Source organism: Lepidochelys kempii, chromosome 3, assembly GCF_965140285.1.
Source record: "Lepidochelys kempii isolate rLepKem1 chromosome 3, rLepKem1.hap1, whole genome shotgun sequence".
Classification (NCBI taxonomy): Eukaryota; Metazoa; Chordata; order Testudines; family Cheloniidae; genus Lepidochelys; species Lepidochelys kempii.
In genome coordinates this window covers 88,792,823-88,819,020 of record NC_136382.1, presented here as the reverse complement: position 1 = coordinate 88,819,020, position 26,198 = coordinate 88,792,823, and the positions used below count along the sequence as shown (strand labels likewise).

General features: G+C 43.3%; 1 protein-coding gene across 1 annotated transcript in view; it reads left to right on the top strand.

The window, feature by feature from the left end:
- The first annotated feature begins 6,830 nt into the window (after positions 1–6,830).
- HDAC2 (histone deacetylase 2) overlaps positions 6,831–26,198 on the top strand; it is a 57,829-nt gene continuing 38,461 nt past the window's right edge. Inside the window, exons 1-3 of the mRNA XM_073337100.2 lie at positions 6,831–7,113; positions 24,868–24,980; positions 25,609–25,726. Coding sequence (XP_073193201.1) covers positions 7,062–7,113; positions 24,868–24,980; positions 25,609–25,726 — 283 coding nt within the window. The 5' untranslated portion in view covers positions 6,831–7,061. The remainder of the gene's footprint in view (positions 7,114–24,867; positions 24,981–25,608; positions 25,727–26,198) is intronic.

Genomic DNA, 26,198 nt, shown 5'->3' with positions numbered 1-26,198 from the left:
TGAAACTGACTAGAAGCAGCGTGAAGCTGGAAGCCAGGAATACATTTATTTTTGCCAATAAATATAGGTTTAAAACTAATGTAAAATCTGTTACTATAAACATCCTGGCACAATGAAACACTCTGGAAACATTTATAGTGTTAATACCAAAATATGATGAAATGAGTAAAACGTAAGAGACTTTGTTCATAATAACTGCTAACCAGTTAACAGGTAGTAGACTAGTGTTAGAGCATAAAATTAAAACCTACTGTATGCTATTGTATCCACATATAATCACATACTGACATAACAGAATGGCCACCTTACCCACTTAATTGCACAGAGTACAATTTTCCTGTTAGAATTGCAGAGTGGATCTCAGATACCACAGCTGAAACTGTGACTTGTCTGTGTTTCTAACGGGGGAAAAAAGGGGACCCTTCTCCATCTTTCATGTAATCAGTTTGACTTTATGGCAGCTTCACTACACATAACATAACATGTTGGGACAAAAGCTTCAGGAGAAGAAGGTATGATGTCTCAAAAGTAGGTAAATTTTACCAAATGATTCCCCACATCTTAATATTTCAGACCTGGCTGAAATGAAGATAATATCCAGCACCAAGGCTGTCCTTTCTATAAAGTAGAATAATTGATGAGCAAAAAGTCAACGGGAAGCCCCTACGGAGATACAGATGTATTAAAATTATATTAAAGTAGAAGAGTAACATTTTATACCAACACTCACTCACTTTTCTAAGATGTAAATAACCTACGCAGGTTGCAAAGCAACAAAAAATTGGGCCCAAAGAGGTATTGCCATGAAACAGGGAGACTCATTCTATCTGAGGGCTTGTGTATATGGGAATATAGTGGTGTAAGGTACAGTGTGAATTTAAACTATAACTCTCAATGTGGACACTCTTATGTCACTTTGGAAGGGGGTTACAACTAAATCAAAAGAGGCCACTCTTATTATGGAGGAAGACTGCCCACACAGGGAATTACATTGGTCTGTGTAGCTAAGCCTGTTTTGACTGCATACAGCTTGGGGTGTACCAGAATGCCCCACATAGTGGAGGTAAAAGTACTTCTTACAACAAACCATTGATTCAGCAACAGTCAGCTACTGTGCACTATTGTTACATTCATGATTGCTGATAGAAACACAGTGTGTATATCAGGCAATTATTGAACCAAATAATTGTCTCCAAGACTCATTCACGTATGCTTCTGACATGGGACTTTAAAGGGATCTGTGAACAAATGCATGTTAATAATGTGGTCTGTGCTGTGTTTTTAGGTGACACGAGGCACAGTCCGTCCACATAGGCATCCAGGACTATTCCCTAATGGCTTGTGCTGGTATGAATGGACCGTAAACTGGAATGAGAGAAGCAGAGCAGTGGGAATTACAAATGATCACAGGCTTCAGTTTCTCATTGTCATTTTACAATGTGGCACCACTGCAATACCTGTGAAGTGGCTGAAACAATTATCTTCCATTACAATGATTCCCAATTTTACTTCCTTCACACCATGCATGAGGAAAATCTTTAAGAGTATTCTCTACCCAGACCACATTTAAATAGATATAGGGCCATGCATTGTTTATATGGCAAATATGTAGCATACAACATTTGACCATGGAATGACACATTGTGTTTCCTTTTTCTACAGCATGAAGTAAAAACATCCAGGCCCCACTCCAGTGTGCCTTAGGTTTATATTTAACATATATCTACAGTGAGGGACTTTTGTTAGAAAATGCTGTTTATATAACATGTCTGGTGGTTCATAACATTTTTATGTTGAATCTAGTTCACATACATGGTGGACAGCTGTCTTTTAGTGAACAAGACCTAACTAGGCCTCTGTATGGATAAATGAGATTTAACTAGGGTAACACTAAGACCTTATTTCTATTTGAAAAGCTATATGTTTTGGTGGGTGATATGTGTCATCTAACTATCCATGCAGGTGCCTTTTAAGGTACTGTTGGCCTCTGAGAATTACACTGTGTTCATTTGGATTACAGAATATTTCTGGTACCTGTTCTGTGTCTAATAAATAAATCAAGAAACCCTGAAAAATAACTTTAAAACTGGATACCTAAATTTAGGATCTTAAATCCTTATTTAGGCTCAAGATCTATGGCCAAATTTTCAAAAGCACTGAACACTCAGCAGCTCCTATTGACATCAATGGGTGTTCAGCACTACTGAAATTCAGGCTCCTCATTTTGGTGACTAATATGAACTCTTAAGTTTGGATTCTTAAATTTAGTCACCAATGCTCAGATCCACAAAGGGACTCAGTGTCACAACACCTAACTTTTAGGTATCCAGAAGAGGGATCTGGGCTTGGGCCTGAGTCTGGCTTACATTATAGTATAGATAAACCTTTAGGAGCCGATCTCTGAGAGAGGGACAGAGCTTAAGACATGCCTTGTTATTATCTCCTATGGGCTTAGGCAGAAAATGGCTTTTATGGCTCTCATTCTATTAGGCACCTATCTCTCCCCATTCATTGTATAGGAAGCCTGGGTGCCTAATTCAGGCTTTGTGAATCACTGTGATCCACAAAGTGGAGTATCTTAAATCCAGTCCCGCTCCTGGAGATAGGCTCCTAAGGGTATGCCTACATAGAATCATAGAATATCAGGGTTGGAAGGGACCTCAGGAGGTCATCTAGTCCAACCCCCTGCTCAAAAGCAGGACCAATCCCCAATTAAATCATCCCAGCCAGGGCTTTGTCAAGCCTGACCTTAAAAACTTCTAAGGAAGGAGATTCCACCACCTCCCTAGGCAACGCATTCCAGTGTTTCACCACCCTCCTAGTGAAAAAGTTTTTCCTAATATCCAACCTAAACCTCCCCCACTGCAACTTGAGACCATTACTCCTTGTCCTGTCCTCTTCTACCACTGAGAATAGTCTAGAACCATCCTCTCTGGAACCACCTCTCAGGTAGTTGAAAGCAGCTATCAAATCCCCCCTCATTCTTCTCTTCTGCAGACTAAACAATCCCAGTTGCCTCAGCCTCTCCTCATAACTCATGTGTTCCAGACACCTAATCATTTTTGTTGCCCTTCGCTGGACTCTTTCCAATTTATCCACATCCTTCTTGTAGTGTGGGGCCCAAAACTGGACACAGTACTCCAGATGAGGCCTCACCAATGTCGAATAGAGGGGGACGATCACGTCCCTCGATCTGCTCGCTATGCCCCTACTTATACATCCCAAAATGCCATTGGCCTTCTTGGCAACAAGGGCACATTGTTGACTCATATCCAGCTTCTCGTCCACTGTCACCCCTAGGTCCTTTTCCGCAGAACTGCTGCCTAACCATTCGGTCCCTAGTCTGTAGCTGTGCATTGGGGTCTTCCGTCCTAAGTGCAGGACCCTGCACTTATCCTTATTGAACCTCATCAGATTTTTTTTGGCCCAATCCTCCAATTTGTCCAGGTCCCTCTGTAGCCTATCCCTGCCCTCCAGCGTATCTACCACTCCTCCCAGTTTAGTGTCATCCGCAAATTTGCTGAGAGTGCAATCCACACCATCCTCCAGATCATTTATGAAGATATTGAACAAAACCGATTTAGTTATAACCCCCTTCCAAAGTGACATAAGAGTGTCCACATTGAGTCTGTATTGTCCTGTGTGTTTGTTTGTGGTCCATAGGTAGATATAGTCTGAGCAGGTGGTATCATAAGCCAGTGGTCTCCAAACTGGGGTGTGCACCCCCTAGGGGGTGTGCGAGATGATCCCAGGGGATGCGCAGCACCAGGAGAGCCGACGGACAGCACTCCGCCGTTTTTTTTCTTCGGCGGCAGCTCTGCACATCCAAAGCTGGTGTTCCCCTCTGGTGGCCTGCCTGCTGTAAGTCTTCCATTCTTCTTCCATTGGTGGCGCACCTGCGGCTGGTCTTCCAGTCTTCTTCTGTCGGCGGCGCGTCTCTGGCAGGTCTTACAGTCTTCACCTTGGGGTGCGCAAGCCAAAAAGTTTGGAGACCATTGTCATAAGCCATACCTGCACCCGGGTAACTGCATGAACGCAAAGAGTCTTCAGCCGCTTACAGGGAGGCAGTAAGCCATGTGGATGCTAGCACAACACCTTGTTAATCCCCCCATGAATTTTGACCCAATGCTGGGTTCTGATAGCTGCAAACCTTTTCCCAGAGTAGGCATTTCAGATGGGTAGTAACATTTTGGGGAAAGGCATATCTTCCAGGCCTCCATCTGTAAGTCGCCAGCCCATTACAATTGCAGATGTGTTGTTCAGTTACCATAAGCTTGAAAACATCTTTGGTATACATGGGTGGGTTCCCCATGTCCCTTTGCAGTCAGGAACCTCCAGGATTGTTATGTCCTCCAGAATGTGGAATGCCTGAAAAGATTGAGAAACCATGGATAGTAAACCACAGCAACTGGATCCCCCCAAGCTAAAATGGTCTGCAATTTTTAAATAATATCACTTATAAATTTCATCTTAGCATTATGTGCGAAGGCTGTACACTCTGCTTAACTCTCAGTCCAGGAAATGAGTCCTATATCCATGGCCCTGATACAGGTAAGAAACTCCATTCACTCAAAACCATTAGTTATTTCAGGGACATTGTCTATACTCACCACCTTTGGGTAAATCACATTCCTGAACACCTCAGAAACCTCCACCACCACAGCCCCCACCCTCAACTTGCCAACACCAAGCTGGTTAGCAACAGACCTGTAGCGCTTAGGAGTGGTAAGCTTCTAGATGGCTATAGCAACCCGCTTCTGGACCTCTATGGCCACCCTACTGTGTGTCCTGTCACTGGAGGGTTGGGGCAAGTTGATCACAAAGCTCCAGAAATGGAAAATGTGGCCCTGTTTCGATCTTGGCTGTGCAACATGTTTTACTTTGTAAAATCATGCCTACTGTGCATACAAGTAGGCATTGTATTTTTCCTAGGTATAGGAGACATTTATATGCTCTTACATAGGAATAACAGCATTGTCAAAAATTATAATTATCATATCATACAGCCTTTGTGATAGTGTTAAATGCACTATGAATGGAAAAGCATAAAAAACCCCTCTGCCTATGTGCAGTTAGCATACCTGGAAAAATGTTAGCTAATACACTACTCTGAATAAAAGAACGCCTTAATGCTTTCTTATGTAAAATTATCACATGTAATTTCATGTGGCATGGTATAAGTACAGCCTCATGAGTAATTATTCTTGCTGGAAAACATGTAAAATAGTGACATGCATGAAAATGAAAAATATTCACATGTTGAAATTGAACTGTTTTGAACTATACTGACAGGTTTCAGAGTAGCAGCCGTGTTAGTCTGTATTCGCAAAAAGGAGTACTTGTGGCACCTTAGAGACTAACCAATTTATTTGAGAATAAGCTTTTGTGAGCTGTAGCTCACAAAAGCTTATGCTCAGATAAATTGGTTAGTCTCTAAGGTGCCACAAATACTCCTTTTCTTTGAACTATACTGTTATTCTGAATTCATGAAAAGAACCACTCATGCCTTTTGGAAAAGGACACTGCTTGCGACAGTCACTGAAGTAAAACCTATACTGAGTTTTTTATTTTATTTTAGTTAATTTCCTATCCTTTGCCACTTGTGTATATATATATATATATATATATATATATATGTCTATTGATGGCTGATGTTACACACTAAGGCAATGTGAGTAAAGTTGAGCATAGATCATAGGTGCCAACTCTGTGCATGCTCCAGCCCTGTAGCACCCACGGGGAACCCCTGTTATCAACTCGCCTCTTCCCACTGATCAGTGCTTCCCAGTCTCACAGGCCGCAATCAGCTGTTCTGTGGCATGCTGGAGGCTCTGGGGGGAAAAGGGGGAGGAGCGAGGATGTGGTGTGGTTGGGGGTAGAAAGAAGGGGGGGCTGGGGAGAAGAGGTGGGGTGGAGCTGGGGGTGGAAAAGGTGGGGGTCGAGCACCCCCAAACACATTGGAAAGTCGGTGCCTGTGGCACAGCTGTAAACCTTTTGCCAGACTTAATGACCAATCTGTACAACACATCACTCTGAAGTAAATGCAGTGGTGCATGTACAGCTGTTTTGGAGATAGCAAGCGTTGGGTATCCCTAGTGCAGCCGTTCTCAAACCGTGGCTTACGACCCCACAGTGGATCATGACCCCATTTGAATGGGGTCACCAGGCTGGCATTAGACTTGCTGGGGCCTAGGCCTGAAGCCCAAGCCCCACAGCCCAGATCCAAAGCCGATGCCCGAAGACTTCAGCTCTGGGAGGTGGAGCTCAGGCTACAGGCCCCCTGCCCAGGGCTGAAATCTTTGGCGTTTGGCCTTGACACACCCGTCCCGGGACTGTGTTTTGCTGCCAGCCCAGATCTCAAGGGGTGGCCAGCGCGGGCTAGGCAGGGAGCTGGACCCCAGCCCGTGCAGCACATTGTTCCAGCAGCTCTGTCTCGCGGGGCCACCTGCACCCCGGGGGGTGGCTGGGGCCCAGCCCCCAAGGGCCGCTGGCTGCAGAGCTCTGAGCGCGGCGGCAGCTGGCTGGCGTCTTCCCGCGGGGACGGGGAGCCGGCGGCGGATGCGCAGCCCCTGTCCCCCGCCTCCTCCTGGAGCACGCGACGCGATACAGGCCGACGGGCGGGGGGGGAGGATGCTCCGCGCATGCGCCGGAGCAGAGGCTGTCCTCATTGTGGGGAGGGGGAGAGCGCGCACCACCCCCTACCTCGCGCGGGCGGGCGGTACCACTGTGTAACGCTGAGGGTTGGGCCCCACACCCATTTCCTTTGTCACGGGGGCGCCTTCCACCGCTTCCCGCTCGGGCCAGAGTGGGGGGTGGGAGGGTGTCGCTCCGCGTCCAGCGCTGGAGGGCGGCGGGCGAATGGAGCGAGGGACGCGGGGCTGAGGGACGCGTACGTCGCCCCCTCCCCCCGGCTCGGCCGCAGAGTGGGCGCGTCCCCCTTCCCCGCTGTTGATGGTCGGGTCGTTGCGTGGCTGCCGCCGCTGCCCCCGGCGTCGCGAGTTCACGCTCGCTCGGCTCCCGCCCGCCCGCCCCGGCTTCAGCCTCGGCCTCCCGGCGGCCCCATGGCGTACAGTCAGGGCGGCGGCAAGAAGAAAGTCTGTTATTACTATGACGGTGAGCGGCGGGGGCGGGCAGCGGCGGGGCCACGAGCTGAGGGACGCGGAACTCGAGTTCCCCGGTTCCCCGCGCCCGGGCTTCTGCGTCTCGATCGCAGCCCCTGGGAGCTCTCCGGCGCCGCCGCCCCGGCCCCGGCAGCGGGGTGTCTGGTTCCAGGCACGGCTGGGGCTGGGCGGCTGGGGGCGGCCCCGCCTAGGGGCGGCGGCGGCGGCGGGCTGCTGGGGCCGATCGCAGCCCCCGTTATCAAGGCGACGCTCTTAGCGCCTGGCGTAGCAGCTGGGGAGCCTCCGTGTCTCTGGCGGAGAAGCGGGTGGCCGAGGGCGATGAACCGCCGCGGCTGCCCCTTGTGTTTTGGCAGCCTCCCGGCCGGGGCAACGCACACTGGCGTGCACGACAGTTTGCTGGCCGTGTCTGCGCATCTTGGCTCGGGGATGCTCCTCAAATGCGCAAACTACGTCTTGTGACTTATCTGACCAATACCACATAGCTAAGCCATGTTTGAAATTTGGGTTGCTTTGCATTGCGTTTCATGTATTTGCAGCACACCGTAAGGTGGTAACTTCCCTGTCTCCCATCCCGCCCCCCGAAAAACACTCTACACAAAGCAGGAAAGTTCCCTTTGCTCGCTGACTTTCTGCTCGCAGCGTGAGGCTAAAGTTATTGGTCAGATTACTTGTTTGAGGCTAAGTTTCTGCATAAATAAAGATGCATGGGATAAGTCTTACTCTTGACAGTTGAGAATGGGTGGCATGGATGGGGGATTTTGCTATTAGAGGTAGTGAAGAAAGGTGATGAGACTGCTTTGCGTTCCTATTACATGTATTGTCATAATTTGAGATCTGGAGAGCAGAGTCTCCAGCCTAGGATGATGCCAGAGGTGCTGCTGCTGTGGTAGATGGGCTGATCAGAAATCCCAGACCTGAAGAAGGTTTCAGAGTAACAGCCGTCTCTGTGTGGCTCAAAAGCTCTCTCTCACTAGTAGAAGTTGGTCCAGTAAAAGACATTGCCTCACCTACCTTGTCTATTCAGAAAAATGGCAGATTTGTTGGGGCCTAGTCAGGGTTTCTAACATGCTGCCAAGACAGGCAGAGTTGTGTGGTTACCGCCCCCTTCTCTTTGTCCTTCACTCTGCTTCTTTGTTCAGCATAAGGGGGAAAAGAGGCCCCTGTTAAGGAGAATTTTGCTGAAACTGGCATCTGACTTTTCTCTGGAAGAAGAGTAGGCACTGTTAGTCTTACTGAAGGGAAGATTGCACTGATATTTCTGTTTATATTTGCCTGTCTTGAAACTAAAAATGTAGGTATATGGTTGTGCAGTGTATCAGAAAAAGCAAAATCTGCTTGGTTAGTAGACCATTTCACTAGAGTGCAATACTGTGGCATTTTAATAGTAGCCTAAGAATTGTAAGCTCCATTGCTTGGATTCCTACACAGCTGAAAAACTACATGGGGAAGGAGAATGAAAAAAGCACTGGGTTAAGGAACAGTTCTGTGTTGGCAGGGTGATGAACTAGTGATCAAATTGGTCTCAACCACCTCAGATTTCCTTGAAAATGGATGTTCTTATGGTCAGTTGGAGACTCAGTATTTTCCTCCATGACTGTTCAGACTCCTAATTATTTAACATTTCTCCTGCTGTGTGAGAGCATCTTTCCCATTGTCTGCTGTGCTCATCAATATTCATAGTTTCAGAGTAACAGCCGTGTTAGTCTGTATTCGCAAAAAGAAAAGCAGTACTTGTGGCACCTTAGAGACTTGGTTAGTCTCTAAGGTGCCACAAGTACTCCTTTTCTTTTTGCGAATATTCCTAGTATTCATCTGGGTTAGAATGTTTCAGAAGACTTTTTTTTTAAACCTGAAACCAGCATTGAATGAAGTGCCAAAGTCAATGGTTATTTTACATTCTTTCCAAATGTAATAGATCAAAACTGCGTACTTAGAAATTAGCAAAGCTTATCAGAGAAAATTTCAAAACTAATTTCTGATATAGCTGGGAAAAGTTCCTAACCCACTTACAGTTCATTCAGCATTTCTTCTAATTTCCATGCTGTGTTGTACCCACAGAGGTTTGTAAATGTTCCTCCTACTGTATGTAAAGGGAAAAGGGCTCACGACCTTAAATGATATGAAAGTTGTAATATGAAAATACTACAACAGATATGGAAGTACATCTGTGGGTGGATGCAAACTTACACCTAGCTGATGACATCAAGCTGGAGTTTATTAAAGATTTCTTTGCTGTTTGTTGTGTCAAAGACTTTTGTAGAGAAACATGACTCCTTCATTCAAGTTTTGATTCCAATTTTCACTTTGTTTCTTTGGAAATATGTAGAAGTCAAGAAGTGTACACTAAAAATTGTAAACGTGTAAAAGAGGCACACTAATTCAATGTAGTGTGTTTTAAGATGTAATTTAGTACTTTCCCTACTTTGTAGTAATTTTAGTATGGTTATTGGCAGAGAGAAGTTACTCTATCAAATCAGCATTTCACTTTGCAAATCTGCTTACTGCATGTATTGAGATTAACATCTGCTTGTCTTATTGACTGTTTTGGTACCTTTAAGTCTTGTTAGTACCGCAAAACTCAGCAATGGGAGAACTAGCTTGATTTTACTCATGCTTATGCTTGTAACAGAGTTGTTAATGAAGTCCATGTTGCAGAATTTTTATTGCTGGTGGTGATGTGTTGAGCTAGAAAGAACCCTAGCTTCACTTTCAAATCATAAGCTAACTGCAGTGAAGGGAGCATTATTTTACTTGAACTGAGCAAGTATGATATAGAAATGCTGAGATAAACACATGAACCCATGAGGTTATTTTTAGATTAAATGCATTCTATTGCCAGCCTTCAGAATTGGAATGTGTCGGCTTTAAGGGTATATTCACACTGCATTGTAAACTCAGGACTGTGGGACTTATTTTTGTTCAATGTTCCCAAGCCTGTGTTTAGGTATATCCATTATATTGTAAACCTGGACTGACAGTTGCTGGACCTGGATCTCACGGCCATGCTAACGTGTCTATACTGCCCTATGCAGACCTTCAGACTTGGTTCTGAGGCTTCAGCTACATTCACACTGAAAACACTCTGACACTTGGGCTCTGACTCACTCCAGCATGGTCCTGAGTGCTTGCTGACCTGAGTCAGACTGATTTGTGTGTGGAGGGAAGGGAGGTGTAGGGCTCAAACCTGAGTCAGAGCCTGGGCTTAGTGTGTGATGTAGACATATAGTATATTAAAGTAGTATTTTGGTTTACAAATGTCTCTTAGGTCCTTCCTTGTTCACGTTGTCTAGAATAGTGCTTAGATACAATGAGCTATTAAAGTGGTTAAGCACAGTTTTGTAGAACCATACTGTACAGTTTTCGAACAATACTGTAACTAGCCCAGTTGCAGCTGATGAGTAGATTCATAGACTACAAGGTAAGAAGGGACCATGGTGATCATGCTGTCTGACCTGAATAATCCAGGTCCTAGAACTTCCCCAAAATAATTCCTAGAGAATAGTTTAGAAAAACATCCAGTTTTGATCAGCGTGAATTTGATTTAAATCACTAGTCAGGAAGACTCAATTTAATCATGGATTTCTACCTAGAAGTGTATTCTTGTTGGTTTTTATAACCTTAATACATTATATTCTTCATAACTCAGATATAGGTTTCATTTTTAGAAGGTACACGCTATACATTTTTGAAGTGATTTATTTTGAAAACTTTTCAGATTACTTTTACAGCTCTATCAGAAAATGAATGATTGGTAATTTTATTTACTTATTTATTTCAAAGGTAATTGAGGAAGATATTTATGAAGTCATTGGGAGGTGAACTATCTCAAATTCAACAGGTTAATCATTAATATTTGGAGGATTTTCTTGCCATGCTGTATTAGGAGGAGATCATCACCAGACAGACATTTAAATTGTTTTATTTAACTAAACATTATGTATTCTGGATTTCTTTCTTCAACAGTAAACATATAATATTATAACAAAGCATATGAATTTTTGAATTTAGTTGAAGATTCAATGTTTTTAAAATCAAACCTGATTTTTATTTTGTTTTTAACTAAAATATTAGCAAAACAAAAATTAAATCCACTATGTCAGTCAGGTCAACATGAGAAACTTAAAATATTGGCCTCTGCAGCTAACTCAGTCGTCTTCACTTTCATTTTCCTGTTTGTTCATAATCTGGAAAAGAAAAACCAGCTTTCCTGTTTTTTCAGGTCCCAAACGATTTCTCAATTTGGCATGAATTAGTCCAAAGGAAGAAAATATTGTTTCTACCCTGGCAGAAGAAGCTACTGCTGTTAAAAGTGAGATTATCACTTCAACAGTCTCTGAATCCAAGTGCTTAAGTGACTTCCACCAGTTCACTGGTGTGACTTGCTTTAAAACATCATCAGCAGACATATATTTCTTGAATGGTTAATTACCCTTACTGTTAAAAATTCACATCTTACTTTTTTTTTTTTTTTTAATTTATCTAACTTCAACTTCCAGCCATTGGATCTTGTTATATCTTTGCTAGATTGAAGAGCCATTTAGCATATTTGTTCCCCATGTAGGTACCTATAGACTATAATGAAGTCAACCTTTAACCTTCTCTTTGTTAACCTAGATAAATTGAGCTAATTGAGTCTCTTACTGTAGGTATGGTATGTTTTCTAATCCTACAATGATGGCTCTGCTCTGAACCTTCTCCAATTTATTAACATCCTTCCTGAAAAGTAGACATCAGAACTGGATGCAGTACTCCAGCTGTCACACCAGTGCCAAATAGAAGAGTAAAATAAGCTTTCTAATCCTACTTGTGTTAGCCCTTTTGGCCATAGAGTTGCACTAGGAGTGCACATTCAGCTGAGTATTCCCACAAAATGTTCAGAGTCACTGCTTCCCAAAATAGTCGCCCATCTTGTATACGCTCAGGAACAAGGAATATATGCCATACTTAGATTTACATTTATCCATATTAAAACATACATTATTGGCTTGCCTCCCAATCCGATGTCTCTGTCAGTGACCTGTCCTCTTTACTGTTTACCACCCTCCTCAATTCTTGTGTCAGTTTCAAACTTTATCAGAGATGATTTTGTTTTCTTACAGGTCATTGATATATTGTAGGCAAACATATTGCAAGTATTTTTAGATTTTCTTATATGTATCCTGCACAATTTAATATGGATGTTTAAAAGGTCCCTTCTGCACTGATATTGTAGAGATCTAGGCAGGAACATGTTCCATGTCGGCAAGACTAAACCCGTTTGAATTATGGGCAGGGCACTACTGTGCTCAAATGCCGTTTAAATACGGTAACATTTGTAATATAAATCAGCCACAGTTCAGCATGTTATGTGTGTATGTAAAGTATTCTAAAACTGAAAACTATTTCATATGTGTTTCCAAGCCCTGTGCCTAATAGTCTGGAAACCCCATACATCAGCCTCCATGCTGTGTTCCTGTAATGGTGTTAGGCTGGTCTTCGAATGTAGTTGTGACTATGCTGACAAGCTTAAGACAAGCTAAGAAAAATCTTTGGAGACACAACTAATAGAAAAAACTGAAGTGAATGTGCAGGGGGGCAGCGGTAGCTCAGTGGTTTGAGCATTGGCCTGCTAAACCCAGGATTGTGAGTTTAATCCTTGAGGGGGCCATTTAGGGATCGGGGGCAAAAATTGGGGATTGGCCCTGCTTTGAGCAGGGGGTTGGACGAGATGACCTCCTGAGGTCCCTTCCAACTCTGATATTCTATGATTCTGTGATCCTACGATTGGCTGACTACCTTTCCAAACATTCTGCATCATGAATTTGTCCACTGCTTTGTAGATACATTTGTAATGACTTTACTAGAAAGCATAGAATTTTCACATAGAATTGAATGTGTGGGAGTAAATTATCACTTGGAAAAAACAGACTAGAAATAGATACACAGTTACTTCAAGTGTAAAGCTTTTGAAGTATGTTATAGTAATGTGGTGGCCAAGCTGTCATGTGCATACATAACTTTTTTTATATATAGCTTAATTTACAAAATGTGGTATACTCTTTGGCTCTGATCCTACTAGTGTAAGACTGACTTCTTAATTGTACTTGTTACTGAACTGACTTGAGAAACTTTATGCTACTTTTGTAAAAGCGCTTACTAAAGATGCAGCCTATTGAAGTGCTTCTACAGGCATTTGGCTGCCTTGTAAGCTTGCTTGTAGCTACTGAATACGCAAGCTAAATTTTTTAAAGCTTAATTTTTTTTATAGTTAACAATAGTAGATCCCATTGAATTTAATGGGGAGCTGTGGGTATTTAACCCTTTCTTTCGCTGTAAGTGCTAATCTAAAAAAGCCTCCAAAACCTGTGCACACCTGTTAGTTCTTGCTAACTGTTCTTTTAAATTCAGGACCATCTCTACTGCAAAGAGAACGTTGTAGAAGACGAGTGTAATATGCAGTTTAAAGTAAATACTTCAGAGATCAGAATGTGGCAATATACATATAGTAACTTTGTAAGTTTGAAATATTTTAATTTCAGTTAATGCTGGGAGATAAAGTGGGAGAAGCCAAAAAAACCCCAAACATTGCTAGGACATCTGATCTCCATTTGTATTCCATTTTTATAGCATAACATGAGCACAATGCAGGGGCAGAAAACAAACCTTAATTTTGAATTTCTATTTGGTTTGTCACAGTTTATGCTTAGAAGAACTCTTGTGCACAACAGCATCTCAGCGTTGGTGCAGTTATTAGTGCCTGACAATCACATAATTGATATTGGACAGACTACAGAGCAATTGCTTCCAGTCTGTCTTTGCTGAAACCCTCTTGTGACAAACTGGTAGATTTTTCCCCTTGAGCCCCTTATGCTTTGTCCCAGAAATTGCTATCTTATTTTTTGTCTATTCTCTCATTTTACTGTCTCCGTAATTTTTTTTCACTTATCTTTTTTTCTCCTCTTGATTTTCTTACTCTCTTTCCTTCGCCTCTGTAGTTTTCTCCATATTACCGGAGACTCACCTACACTGGCAAAAATCAAATGTTCATAATTCACCAGAGTAGCTGTGATAGAATATGCAGTCTTAGGGTAGTCATCAAGGTATGTGTACATTTACAGCAGCATGTAGCGTACAGACACTTCACGCCCAGCTATCATGGATATAAATAGCAATGAAGATTGTGTGGCCTGCCTTAGGTGAGTAAAGTGCCTGCATGTCTAAAGGCTAAGGTAAATACCTTACACTCTCTCTACGCACCTAAGCAGTGGCTCCCATTTCTACACTGCTATTTTCATCAGCATAGCGTCCTGCTGCCTGCCCCTGCCAGAGCAGTTCGTCGCTGCTCTGGAGCCTTTCCACACTGCCTTCCACATTGCTGCCACATGTAGCCACGCTTGTCACTGAAATGTGTACATGCAGCTGGCTTTTACTGCAGGCATGGAGCTATACATGTAATGCCTGTGTTCTAGATGCCATGGTAAGGCCTCAGGTATTTGTCCTCTTATAGTTTTTAATGCTGTTCTTTTACCTCTAAAAGGAAAATGCCATTCTATTCCTATTAGCCAAACATGCAAACTGCTTCCATTTCACATATAAGTGCTTAAACTGACTTTATAATATTTATTATAAATAGTTCCCTGGAAAGGAAGACTTCCTTACAAATTAAAGTAAAGGTTGATAGATGTGATGAATACATCTATGGAGGATACCAGGACAAGCTTTTAAAATGAAAACTTATATACTTATCTGGACAAAGGGTTTGGCAACACTTGCAGATGTAGAGCGCTGTGAGTTAAACCAGCCCTGGGAAAGCACTACAGTGTGTTCACACTGTCAGCTGCAAGCGCACTGGCGTGGCCACATTTTCGGCACTTGCAGCGGCACTGGGAATGGTGCATTATGGACAGCTATCCCACAGAGCACCTCTTCCCATTCTGGCTCTGTGGCTTGTGGGAAGGGGACAGGGGGTGCGGGGCAGTCTGGGTCCTGTCCCAACGCTCCGCGTTGCATTGCTTTGCATCCAGCAATCCCTGTACTTCCGTCTGGATTTGGCGCCATTTTTCAGCATTTTTTGTACTGCGCGCTCTGTCTTCCCTTTCAGTCTGCGGGAATGGATCCCGAACTTCTGAGGAATATGCTGATGGGTCTCACCAGCATGTCACAAATGGCAGTCGAGTTACTCCTTAAGTTACAAACAGACAGAGAGGAGTCCGACGATGATGTCAACTCGCATAACACATATGACACGAGTTTGCTTGTGGCATTCACGGACATGCTCACCACCGTGGAATGCCACTTTTGGGCTCGGGAAACAAGCACTGAGTGGTGGGATCACATCGTCATGCAAGTCTGGGATGACTAGCAGTGGCGGCAGAACTTTCGGATGAGAAAAGCCACTTTCATGGGACTGTGATGAGCTCGCCCCCACTCTGCAGCGCAAGGACACAAGATTGAGAGCTGCCCTGCCGGTGGAGAAGCAGGTGGCTATTGCAATCTGGAAGCTGGCAACTCCAGACAGCTACCGATTGGTCACTAACCAGTTTGGAGTGGGAAAGTTTACCGTTGGAATCGTGTTGATGCAAGTTTGCAGGGTCATTAATTGCATCCTTCTCAGAAGAACTGTGACTCTGGGTAAGGTGCATGACATTGTGGCTGGCTTTGCACAAATGAGTTTCTCTAACTGTGGAGGGGTGATAGATGGGACGCATATTCCAATTCTGGCACCAGCCCACCAGGCCTCCAAGAACGTTAATCGGAAGGGCTATTTCTCTGTGGTTCTCCAGGCGCTTGTGGATCACCGTGGGCGTTTCACTGATGCAGGCTGGTCCAGAAAGATGCATGACGCACACATTTTTTGGAACACAGACCTGTTCAGGAAGCTGTAAATTGGGTCTTTCTTCCCAGACCAGAAGATCACCATGGGGAAAGTCGAAATGCCCATTGTGATCCTTGGAGACCCTGCTTACCCTTTCATGCCGTGGGTCATGAAACCCTACACGGGGAGCCTTGACCATTGAAAGAGCTCCTTGCGCTATCTGTAGGGGAAGCTGGACCTAGCCAGTGACAACATCCCCACGGTTATATCCGCGTGCTGTACCCTCCGTAACATTTGTGAAGGGAAGGGTGAAAGATTCACTCAGGCGTGGACCTCTGAGGTTGAATACCTGGAGGATGAATTTGAACAGCCAAAGAGCAAGGCTCTTAGGTGGGTCCAGTGCGGTGCTGCAAGGATTAGGGATGCCTTGTGGGAGCAATTTGAGGTTGAAAGCCACCAATAATGCCTGGTGCACTGCACAGGAGTGAAGTGCAGTGGTTCCAATGTTAGTAGGAATCTGTGTTTGCTACACTGACATGCAGTGTCTGTTTCTTTCCTGGGCTAAGGTATTTTTTACTTAATGCAATAATAAAGAATGTTTTCAAAGCCAAAAAAATCCATTTATTGAAAAGAAACACAACTGCTTTGGAAACAGAAGGGCAAGGGGGTGGGGAGGGGAACAGTACAATCACAGATTTACATATGTCCTGTTATCATACTCCGCCTTCCTGTTTGGAGTTCTGTGCAATAAGTGCTGCACTTCTGGCTAGCTAAAATGCATGGTGATGGGGATTGAGTGCAGTGGGTAAGGATCGTAGTTTGCAGGGTTGGGTGGTGAAGCCACAGGTGTTGGCAGCTGGTTGTGATAAGAACACGGATGTTGAGGAAAGTGGGTTGGAGATGACATGGAGGCACAAGGGAAAGAGTTTTGGGACAAGGGCTGCGGGGGGGCACGGTAGTGCTCCACCTGCATTGCTACGAGCGCCTGTCTCGAGTCCGTTTGGCGCTCCGTAATGCTTAGCAGCCTCTCTGTGCTTTGGTGCTGGCAATCTGCATTCTGCTGGCGGACTCTCCTTTCACTTTCCTGCCACTCCTGCGCTTTTTGATTTTCATTAAGGGACTGCTGCATGACTTCATGCCGCATGTCCTCTTTGCTTCTATGTGGCTGCTTCTTAATTCTTTGGAGTCTTTCGACCGGTGATAACAAGGATGGCTGAGATCTCAAGTTTGCATCTGTAAAGACAAAATGCAACACTTAACAGAGGCAGCATTGTTCACACTAGACGGAGCAATGATTCCGCCGTACTTAAAGTAGACAAACACAATCTACACAATAGCAGAATTTGCCCATCCCAGAGCAAGCGCACATAATTCACAGGAGCCCCAAAATGGTGAGTAAGCACAGGAGCAAGGGGGACTGATTGTTTTACGGCCGTACTGTCCTCTAGGGTTCTGTGCCTTGGGGAGAACCAACAGCTGCAGGGGGCCCTTATACTGAACACTGTCCCCACATTTTCCACAGGAGTTTGTTCTGGAAGATATCTCGCTGCTGAGGGTGTCCTGGGAAGGAAGGGAGGGTCTTCTACTACAATGCGGCTTCCGCCCTGGTTCATATGTAGCTTGCCTGTGTGCAGCAGTGGTCCCACTGCCTCATGGCACTGTGACACAGACATGTTAGCCTTTCAAGGACAAGGAGCACAGTAGCTCTGCCAAGAAACCCGCGCAAGCAGATTGCACAGCTTCTGCATGAGACATTTGAAGAGATCACTGAGGCCGATTACCGTCATGGGAGAGAGCACATCAATGCCCTATTCCGTATCTAGGCATGCATGCAGCCCTAACCCTCTTCACCTCAAGAGCCCACACCGAACAACTTCCTTCCCAAAATAAAAGCCACTTACCGGGCACCTCCTCCGGTGTTTATTCTCCCCGAAGCACCGGCTGCTGCAACTAGCTACCTTCCTCCTAGCTTGAGTACAGCTCCTGGCTACATGCATCTAGATATGTCAGGCTGTCGCCCTCCTCCTCAACACCCTCGCTTCTGCTTTCCTCCTTCTCCTGCCTTGTTGAACTGGGCTCTGAAGTGTCCATGGTGGTACTCAGAGTGGAGGTGGGGTCGGCCCCAAGTATTGCGTCCAGCTCTTTGTAGAAATGGCAAGTCGCGGGGGCAGCACTGGAGCGGCAGTTTGCCGTGTGGGTTTTATGGTAGGCATTCCGCAGCTCCTTCACTTTAACCCTGCACTGCTGTGCGTCCCGGTCATGGCTCCTTTCCGTCGTGTCCCTTGATATCTGCCCAAAGGTATCGTAATTCCTATGGCTGGAGCACAGCTGGGACTGGACAACTTCCTCCTCACTAACGCTGAGGTCCAGCATCTCGCCATTGCTCCATACTGAGGATCGCCTGGCGCGTGGAGGCATGGTCACCTGGAAAGATTCGCTGAGAGCACTCCATGCCTGGCTGAGAAAACAGGAAGTGGATTTTCAAAATTTCCAGAGAATTTAAAGGGCGGGTCTGACAGTTGATCACCTGACGGCAGGGCAATAGACTTCAAAGTGATGACCAGAGTTGCTAGAACAGGCATTGTGGGACACTTCTGGAGGCTGATCAGAGATCATTAACAGAGCAGGGCATCCACACTGGCGCCGCGGCGCTCCAGCCAGGCCACATCAAGCGTTATGCTTCTCATCAAGGTGGATTACCAGGAGCGCTCCAGCTGCGGAGTCCGGGCTCTCTCTGTGCCTTGCCAGTGTGGATGCGTTATGAGTTAGGGCGCCTGGGACCGCTTTAATGCGCTTTAACTCGCAAGTGTAGCCAAGCCCTAAGTTTCATGAAGGGAGATGTGTGCTCAAAAAGGTATTTCTGCTTGCCGTGGTGTTGTGCATTTCTGAAATATCTCCGCTTTCTTAAACACATCCTTCTCAGAAGGACTTGAACACTGAAAATATATTTAAAAGTTGTTTGTTACAGAGGCTTTTAAAAAAAATTAGGTGGACTGAGTAAAAATACTTAATTTTACTCAATGACATGGAATGCTTTTAATTCTGTTTGTCTCTCTATCCATTAACCTTTTGAGGAGAAAAATCAGTAATTCAGTCTCTATTTTAAACAATACCCTACTCATTTCCGAAATTATGATGTTAAGTTAGAAGATTGGTAGGAAATGTAAACTCTTTTTATTAAGCATAAATAACATTCCAAAATGCATTTCTTTTAACACCTGGAGAAAATATACTATTCAAAGGCTTTATTGTGCAATTATTTGGCTCCTTAAGTACCAGACTGTATTCCTGGCGCAAAGCCTTATGATTTAGTGGTTCAGCAGTAGTTTCATAAAACTAAATGCTTACCAGCGTGGGTCTTCCACCTATACTTTCGGCAGCATATATTGCTCTGGAGCACACTTGCCTAATTACCAAATATGGTAACATTTGGTAAGGTGTGTTAGCCAACTCCGGCAACATATTACTGTCTAAAGTATCTTATAACCCAGTCAAGCTTCAGGCCTGGATATCATTGCAGTGGTTGATCTCTTACCATTGGAATGATTATAGTTACTAACTTTTTATTAAAATCATATTGCATTGTTATTGGTAGACTTTGACACTAATTATGATATGCTGCTTAGTTGTAGGACCTAGTATAAGTGGAATGGTTTACTTTAAGTTGATTGTGTTCAGTCTTCTCAGACAACCTATAGCAGGGATCGGCACCGTTGGCACGCGGCCCGTCAGGGAAATACACTGGCGGGCCGGGGCGGTTTGTTTACCTGCAGCATCCGCAGGTTCGGCCGATTACAGCTCCTACTGGCCACGGTTCACCGTTCCAGACCAGTGGGGGCTACGGGAAGCGGCAGCCAGCACATCCCTCAGCCCACGCTGCTTCTCACAGCCCCCATTGGCCTGGAACGGTGAACCGCGGCCAGTGGGAGCTGCGATCGGCCGAACCACCGGACACTGCAGGTAAGCAAACCCTCACGGCCTGCCAGAGGATTTCCCTGATGGGCCGTGTGCCAAAGTTTGCCAATCCCCGACCTATAGGGTTGTGATGTGCAACTGTTTGTTTTCCCTGGGGGCTCTTGCTAGCGTAATCCTATGGTACATGCTTGTGTGGTCAATATGGTAGTAACACACTTAGGCAGTTCATCTAGCCATCCCAATATCTGTGTACTTGTCTGTATGTACATCAACACATACAGTGGCATGTAGAGTACAGACAGTGCACGCTCAGTTAGTTCATGTATAAATATCAGTGTAGACAATGAGACATGACTTAATCAAGTAGAGTGCTCTACATGTTTGAACCCTAGGGTATATGTCGTACACGACTCTCTACGTGCAGAAATAGTGTCTACGCTGCTATTTTTAATAGTGTAGTGTTCTGCTGCCTTCCCCTGCCAGAGCCTTTCCTTATTGCAGTGAAAGATTTCATTGAGCTGCCAGTGTCTTTCCCTGCTGCCTCCAAGCTGCTGGAGCCTTTCACTGCCACGTGTAAATATGTGTATCCTACACACCACCGCAAGTGTAGACAAGGTTAGAGTGCCCTCTTCATCAGGCCCAGACAGAATAGATTCTTGTTCACTTAATGTATGCCTACATTGCAATCAAAAACCTGTAGCATGGAGTCTCGGAGCCGGGGTCAGTTGATTCAGGCTCATGGGACTATAAAATTGCTGTGTAGATGGTCACGCTCAGACTAGAGCGTGGGCTGTGGGACCCTTCCCTCTTTCAAGATCTCAGACCCCAGGCTCCAGCCGAAGCCTGAACATCTACACTGCAGTTTTATGGCCCTGTAGTCAAAGCCCATGAGCCCAAGTCAGCTGACCCAGGATAGCCCTGGCCATTCTGCCAGTCTTTTATTGTAGTGTAGAATGTACCCTTATGGGTTGAGCCAACTCCCGCAGAAGTCAGTGAGTCTTTCTATTGATTTCAGAGTGTTGGGTTGGGTCTTTAATATTAGAATATTAGGACTTGAGCAAAAACAACCTGGGTCAAGCTATATCAGAGTAAAACCGAAATGATGCACTTTTTTCAGAGTAGATAAATTTGGCTCATTAAAATGCTTGTCTGTTCAAGTTAGTTTAATCTGAGGTTTTTACTCTATTCATCTTTGCTCATGGACACCAAGAAAGTAATGCCAGTTTGGTACAATTTCCTGAAAACTATTCCTGTCTCCAATACGGACCTAACCACAATAATATCTGAGTTTGTAACCTATCAACTGTGGGGGTGTTCTTTACCTGGGGGCTGGCTGGGAGCCACTGGAGCACTGACCTGGCACAGAACGTGCCTTAGTGGGTTAGTCAGAGCTTGTTATTTTGGTACTCCTTAGTTGCAGTGGCTCTTTTCTTTGGTAAAAATTCAAAGTCTTGGCTGTCACCTGGTATGCAATATATGGTTTATAATGCAGTTACGTCCAAGATTAGAATTTTCTCTATGCCCTGCCATGGTCTGTAGTCTGCAAGTGCTCAAACTGCCATTGGAAGCAAGCTATTCTCCACTGTGGATTGTTATTGCTTTTGCAGTTGCTCCTACTGGTTACTTTCTAAGGTTCACAACTGGCAACAGTTTCACAAGAGACAAGCCAACTCTTTTTCAGGTTAAGTGTGAATAGTTTTCCACCCAGTCTTCACCTACTCTTGCCAAAAAAAAAAAAAAAAAAATGCCTGTGGACCGTCAAATAGGTTTCTTGTCCCTGATAATGAAGTGGCATACCTTTTTTTTGTGCTAAATGACAACATATGAGAACTAAAAATACACGTAATAGAGTGCCTACTAATAACAATTACATTTGAATTTAGTCAGTGGTCTAAAAATGGTTGACGAATCGATGGTCCACAGTACAGAAAGTTTTGAGAGGGGAGACGGGTCCATGGGATTCTTTCTTACAAAGTGGCCTGTGAAATATGGAAGTGGGAAAATTACTAATCTTAACCTCTGTCCAGTGTTAGTCTGATATGCTGTCAGAACGAAGGTGGTGACCTTCATATAACGATCTAGATAGATAATTCTCTTAAGGACTAAAGAGATTATGTAACTTTTCTTTATCCACTAAACTTGAATAAAAACTCTGTTAATTTTATGTAATGCCCTAGTTGCCTGAGTAGAAATAGTATGCTTATATTATCAAAAGCTGATCTGTGTATTGAAATAAAGGAAGGTGGTAACACAAAGGGTAGTCCTATCCAGTCAGTGAGCTGCTAATATTAAGGCAAAAGTTTGTACAGCTGAGAAGTCTAAAGGAAGCTTGATTCTGAAGATGAAATAAGACATTAGAGAGAATAAAAACATTCGTTTTACTTTTTTTTTTAAAGAAATAAGATTCTGAAAAAATGAGCAATGTGCAGGGGAATGTTTCTGAATGAAACAAACCATATGTAAAATATGCATCCTAATGGGCACTTTGTGACCAACTTTTTTTCTCAAATACCTCTATCTCTTGTCTTTTCAGGAATGATTTTTAGGATGCACTCTGAAACTTCTAATTGGCACCCTAAGGCTATTCACTTAAGGTTGTCTTAAATATTTGACAAAGGGACTCCCTAGACATAAGGACTGAATAAATTAGATCAAAACTAGTTTATAACATTTGTAACATTTGCTCTATGTTCTGTTTCAGAGTAACAGCCGTGTTAGTCTGTATTCGCAAAAAGAAAAGGAATACTTGTGGCACCTTAGAGACTAACCAATTTATTTGAGCATGAGCTTTTGTGAGCTACAGCTCACTTCATCGGATGCATACCGTGGAAACTGCAGCAGACTTTATATACACACAGAGATCATGAAACAATACCTCCTCCCACCCCACTGTCCTGCTGGTAATAGCTTATCTAAAGTGATCATCAAGTTGGGCCATTTCCAGCACAAATCCAGGTTTTCTCACCCTCCACCCCCCCCCACACAAACTCACTCTCCTGCTGGTAATATGTTCTGTCACTGAGAATCAAAAGCCTCAAAATAAAATGGAATCCAAGGTTATAGGCATTGCATTTATTTTACACAATGGACCGGGCAAAAATATTCTAGAAAACATGAAACAAAAATAGGTTATACAGAAAATTAGTTACTGCAGAACTGTCAGGTTTATTGCCTTCTGCTAGCAAGAAGCTTGGTTGAAAAGAAAACAACTTTAACAAAGCTTAAATTTGGAGTTCTCAGGAACTGCGAGTCATCTGGCAATTAAAAGGGTGCCTTTTAGATCCACCTCCCTTCTTGTTTCAGACAGTAACATAATAGGAAGAAGAAAAGGAGTACTTGTGGCACCTTAGAGACTAACCAATTTATTTGAGCATAAGCTTTCGTGAGCTACAGCTCACTTCATCAGATGATCTGTAGCTCATGAAAGCTTATGCTCAAATAAATTGGTTAGTCTCTAAGGTGCCACAAGTACTCCTTTTCTTTTTGCGAATACAGACTAACACGGCTGTTACTCTGAAACCTGTCATAATAGGAAGACTAAATCACCAGTGGAGTCCACTTCTTAGTCCTCTTCAAGGTTTTCTGTCTCCCGTTATCTTATTCCTCCGTTTAGGCCTGTTAGTGTCTTCCCATTCTGCTTCAGTCCCCAGCTGTAGCCACCTTCTCTCCCGACACACCTCTGTCACTTGAGGGTTTCTGGCTCCAGCTTCCTTTCTCCTTCTGCTTCTGAAGTAGTTTCCTTGGTTCTTTTTGGGGTGGATTGATTTAAATCACCAAGTAGAAATCCTAGGTTTAAGTAATTGATTTTAATCAACTTTTCCATTTGTTTTTCAGTATTGTCTAAAGAAATGTATGTTCTTATTGATTGGTATGACCATTAAAACATGTTCATTTACAGCGAAATAGAGCCTTTACACTAGATTTTGGTACATCTTTTTGCTACCCAAGAGGGTACACTACTGCAATATACATTTATTTAAGCAATTATATATCTTTAATATTTTCAGATTCATATTGTACATTTTAGTATGTTAGAACATGGTGAATGATGTATTGCTTGTTTATGAAATAATTTTTTGCTCATAATTTGTGTCAAGCTGCATTGGATGTTAACTGGAATTCAGTTAAACACACAAAACAACATAGAAATGTTATTAAACATAACAAGCCCTTAATACAGTACATGGCCTATTATGCCATATTTATAAAGCTTGAGCTCAAAAGTTAGTTTCCCCTGATTCCTTCTTTATATAGAAAAGCAACCTTTAACTCAAAAGTTTTTGATAGGCTTGTGGATTCAGTATGTTTAAGAGATTATATGATAAAGCCTTAATATATTTTGTATTAAATTCAGATTTAAATTTAAGCAGGCTTATTTTTTAAAGAAAAACTTAATTTAAACAGAATAAAAAATGTCGCCCCCCCCCCCCTCAATCTGATTTTTATCTACCTGGTTGCCTTTGACTGCCTCCAATGGCTGGTTCTCTGAGGGTTCCTCTGGCTGCTGGCCTTGGCAGTATTGGTGGTGGTCTCTTCACTAGCAGTTTCTTTGACAGCACGAGTAGCTACTAGATAGTTGCCACCATAGAAGCCTATTTGGAGAGGTGGTGGGTCTCTCAAGTGGCAGCTGCCTTTGATGGGTTTCCTTGGCAGTTGTTTTGGGAGTAGCTGCTTCTGGGAGGAGGCAGACCCTTTAATGGAACAATGCCCCTGATGAAAGCTCCATATCCATTTTCTGGTGCCCCCCAGTGGACCCAGTAACATCATGTGGCTACCCAGCTGTTCTGCATGTCATGCTGTGAAACCTCTGTGTTAAACAGTAGTTTTGACAATATAATTAAAGATCCTGATCACACCTCATAAACAGTGACTCCTCCCAAACCTGGCTGGAGAAATTTTAAAAATTAACCCTTTTATGTCTATCCCTGTATGCAGGTCTGCAACTAGAAGAAATAATTAACAAATAAATATGGGGGATGGGAATGCTGTGAAAAGTTGTATCTTATAATATTAAATATAATTGTTTATCATTTATAGGTGATATTGGAAACTATTATTATGGGCAGGGCCATCCCATGAAACCCCATAGGATCCGTATGACTCACAACTTGTTGCTAAATTATGGCTTGTACAGAAAAATGGAAATTTATGTGAGTATAAGCAGCAGTCTGGACACTGAAAATGTTTAAATTACTTTTAAAAGATACAGCAATTTTAAACCTTTTTTTTCCCCCCATTACATGTGAGGAATTATTTCTAGAAGCTGATATTTTCCTCTTCTATTTGGGAAACGTTAATTAATCTTCGTTCTTTCCCCCCAGTCTTTGACAACTTAAAATGAAGCAGAACTTTTCAACTTACACAGGAGCCACTGCTTGCTACCCATATGTGGCAGAAAAGCAGGGTTAGGCCCCTGTGGGGAGGGTGGGTTGTTTTTTTTGTTTTGGGGTTTTTTTTAACATTTTTGTTTCAGGGTAATATATAATATTTCTGCCATCATTAATTATGTCAGCACAATTGGCAAAACATAATGGAGGCTGCACTATAAAAATATTTTGCATGTTAAATTTTATTAATGGAGTTGTAGCTACTTTTACTCTCTATCCAAATATGCTTAGGGTACAGAGTTTTTCCAGTGTCTGTTTATAATACCTTTAAGGTAGTTCAGATTGGTTGCATGAATTTTATCTCTGGTTTAATCTGATTTGTTAAAAACTAACATTTGTTGCAATATTATTTTTTGTTAGAGTAAAATTAACTTTACTTTCTTGTTTACAGCGACCCCATAAAGCTACAGCTGAAGAAATGACCAAGTACCACAGTGACGAATACATCAAATTTCTTCGATCAATAAGGCCAGACAATATGTCTGAATATAGCAAGCAGATGCAGAGATGTAAGTCTCCAAATTGGACTAAGTCTACATTATTTATTCATGTACTGGATTGTTAAGTACTTCATATATATAAAGTGTGAACATGCATTGGTTGTCTAAATATTTAACAATGCAATGGGTTCATGGCATTGTTTCTCCTTTACGTCAGTCTATAAAGAGCTTCTAGTTTTTGTCTCAAGATTACTCAGAACACCAAATGCTCTTCGAGTATACAGTTATTAGTATGGGGTCAAATTCTCCCCAATACAATACACCCCATTCTGAGAACTTAAGTGGGAGGTAGGTGCTATGTGTAGGTTCATTGTACTTGGTCAAATTTCACTTCTAACAGTTGTCGGTTCTTAGTTGCTTGTAAAAATTAAAACACATTCTAAGATAAGAGCTTTATAAATAGAGCAGAGGTTCTCAAACTATGGTCCACAAGCTCCATTCAGGTGGCCTGCGGATAGTTGCCTCTAAAGTGCACACCTGG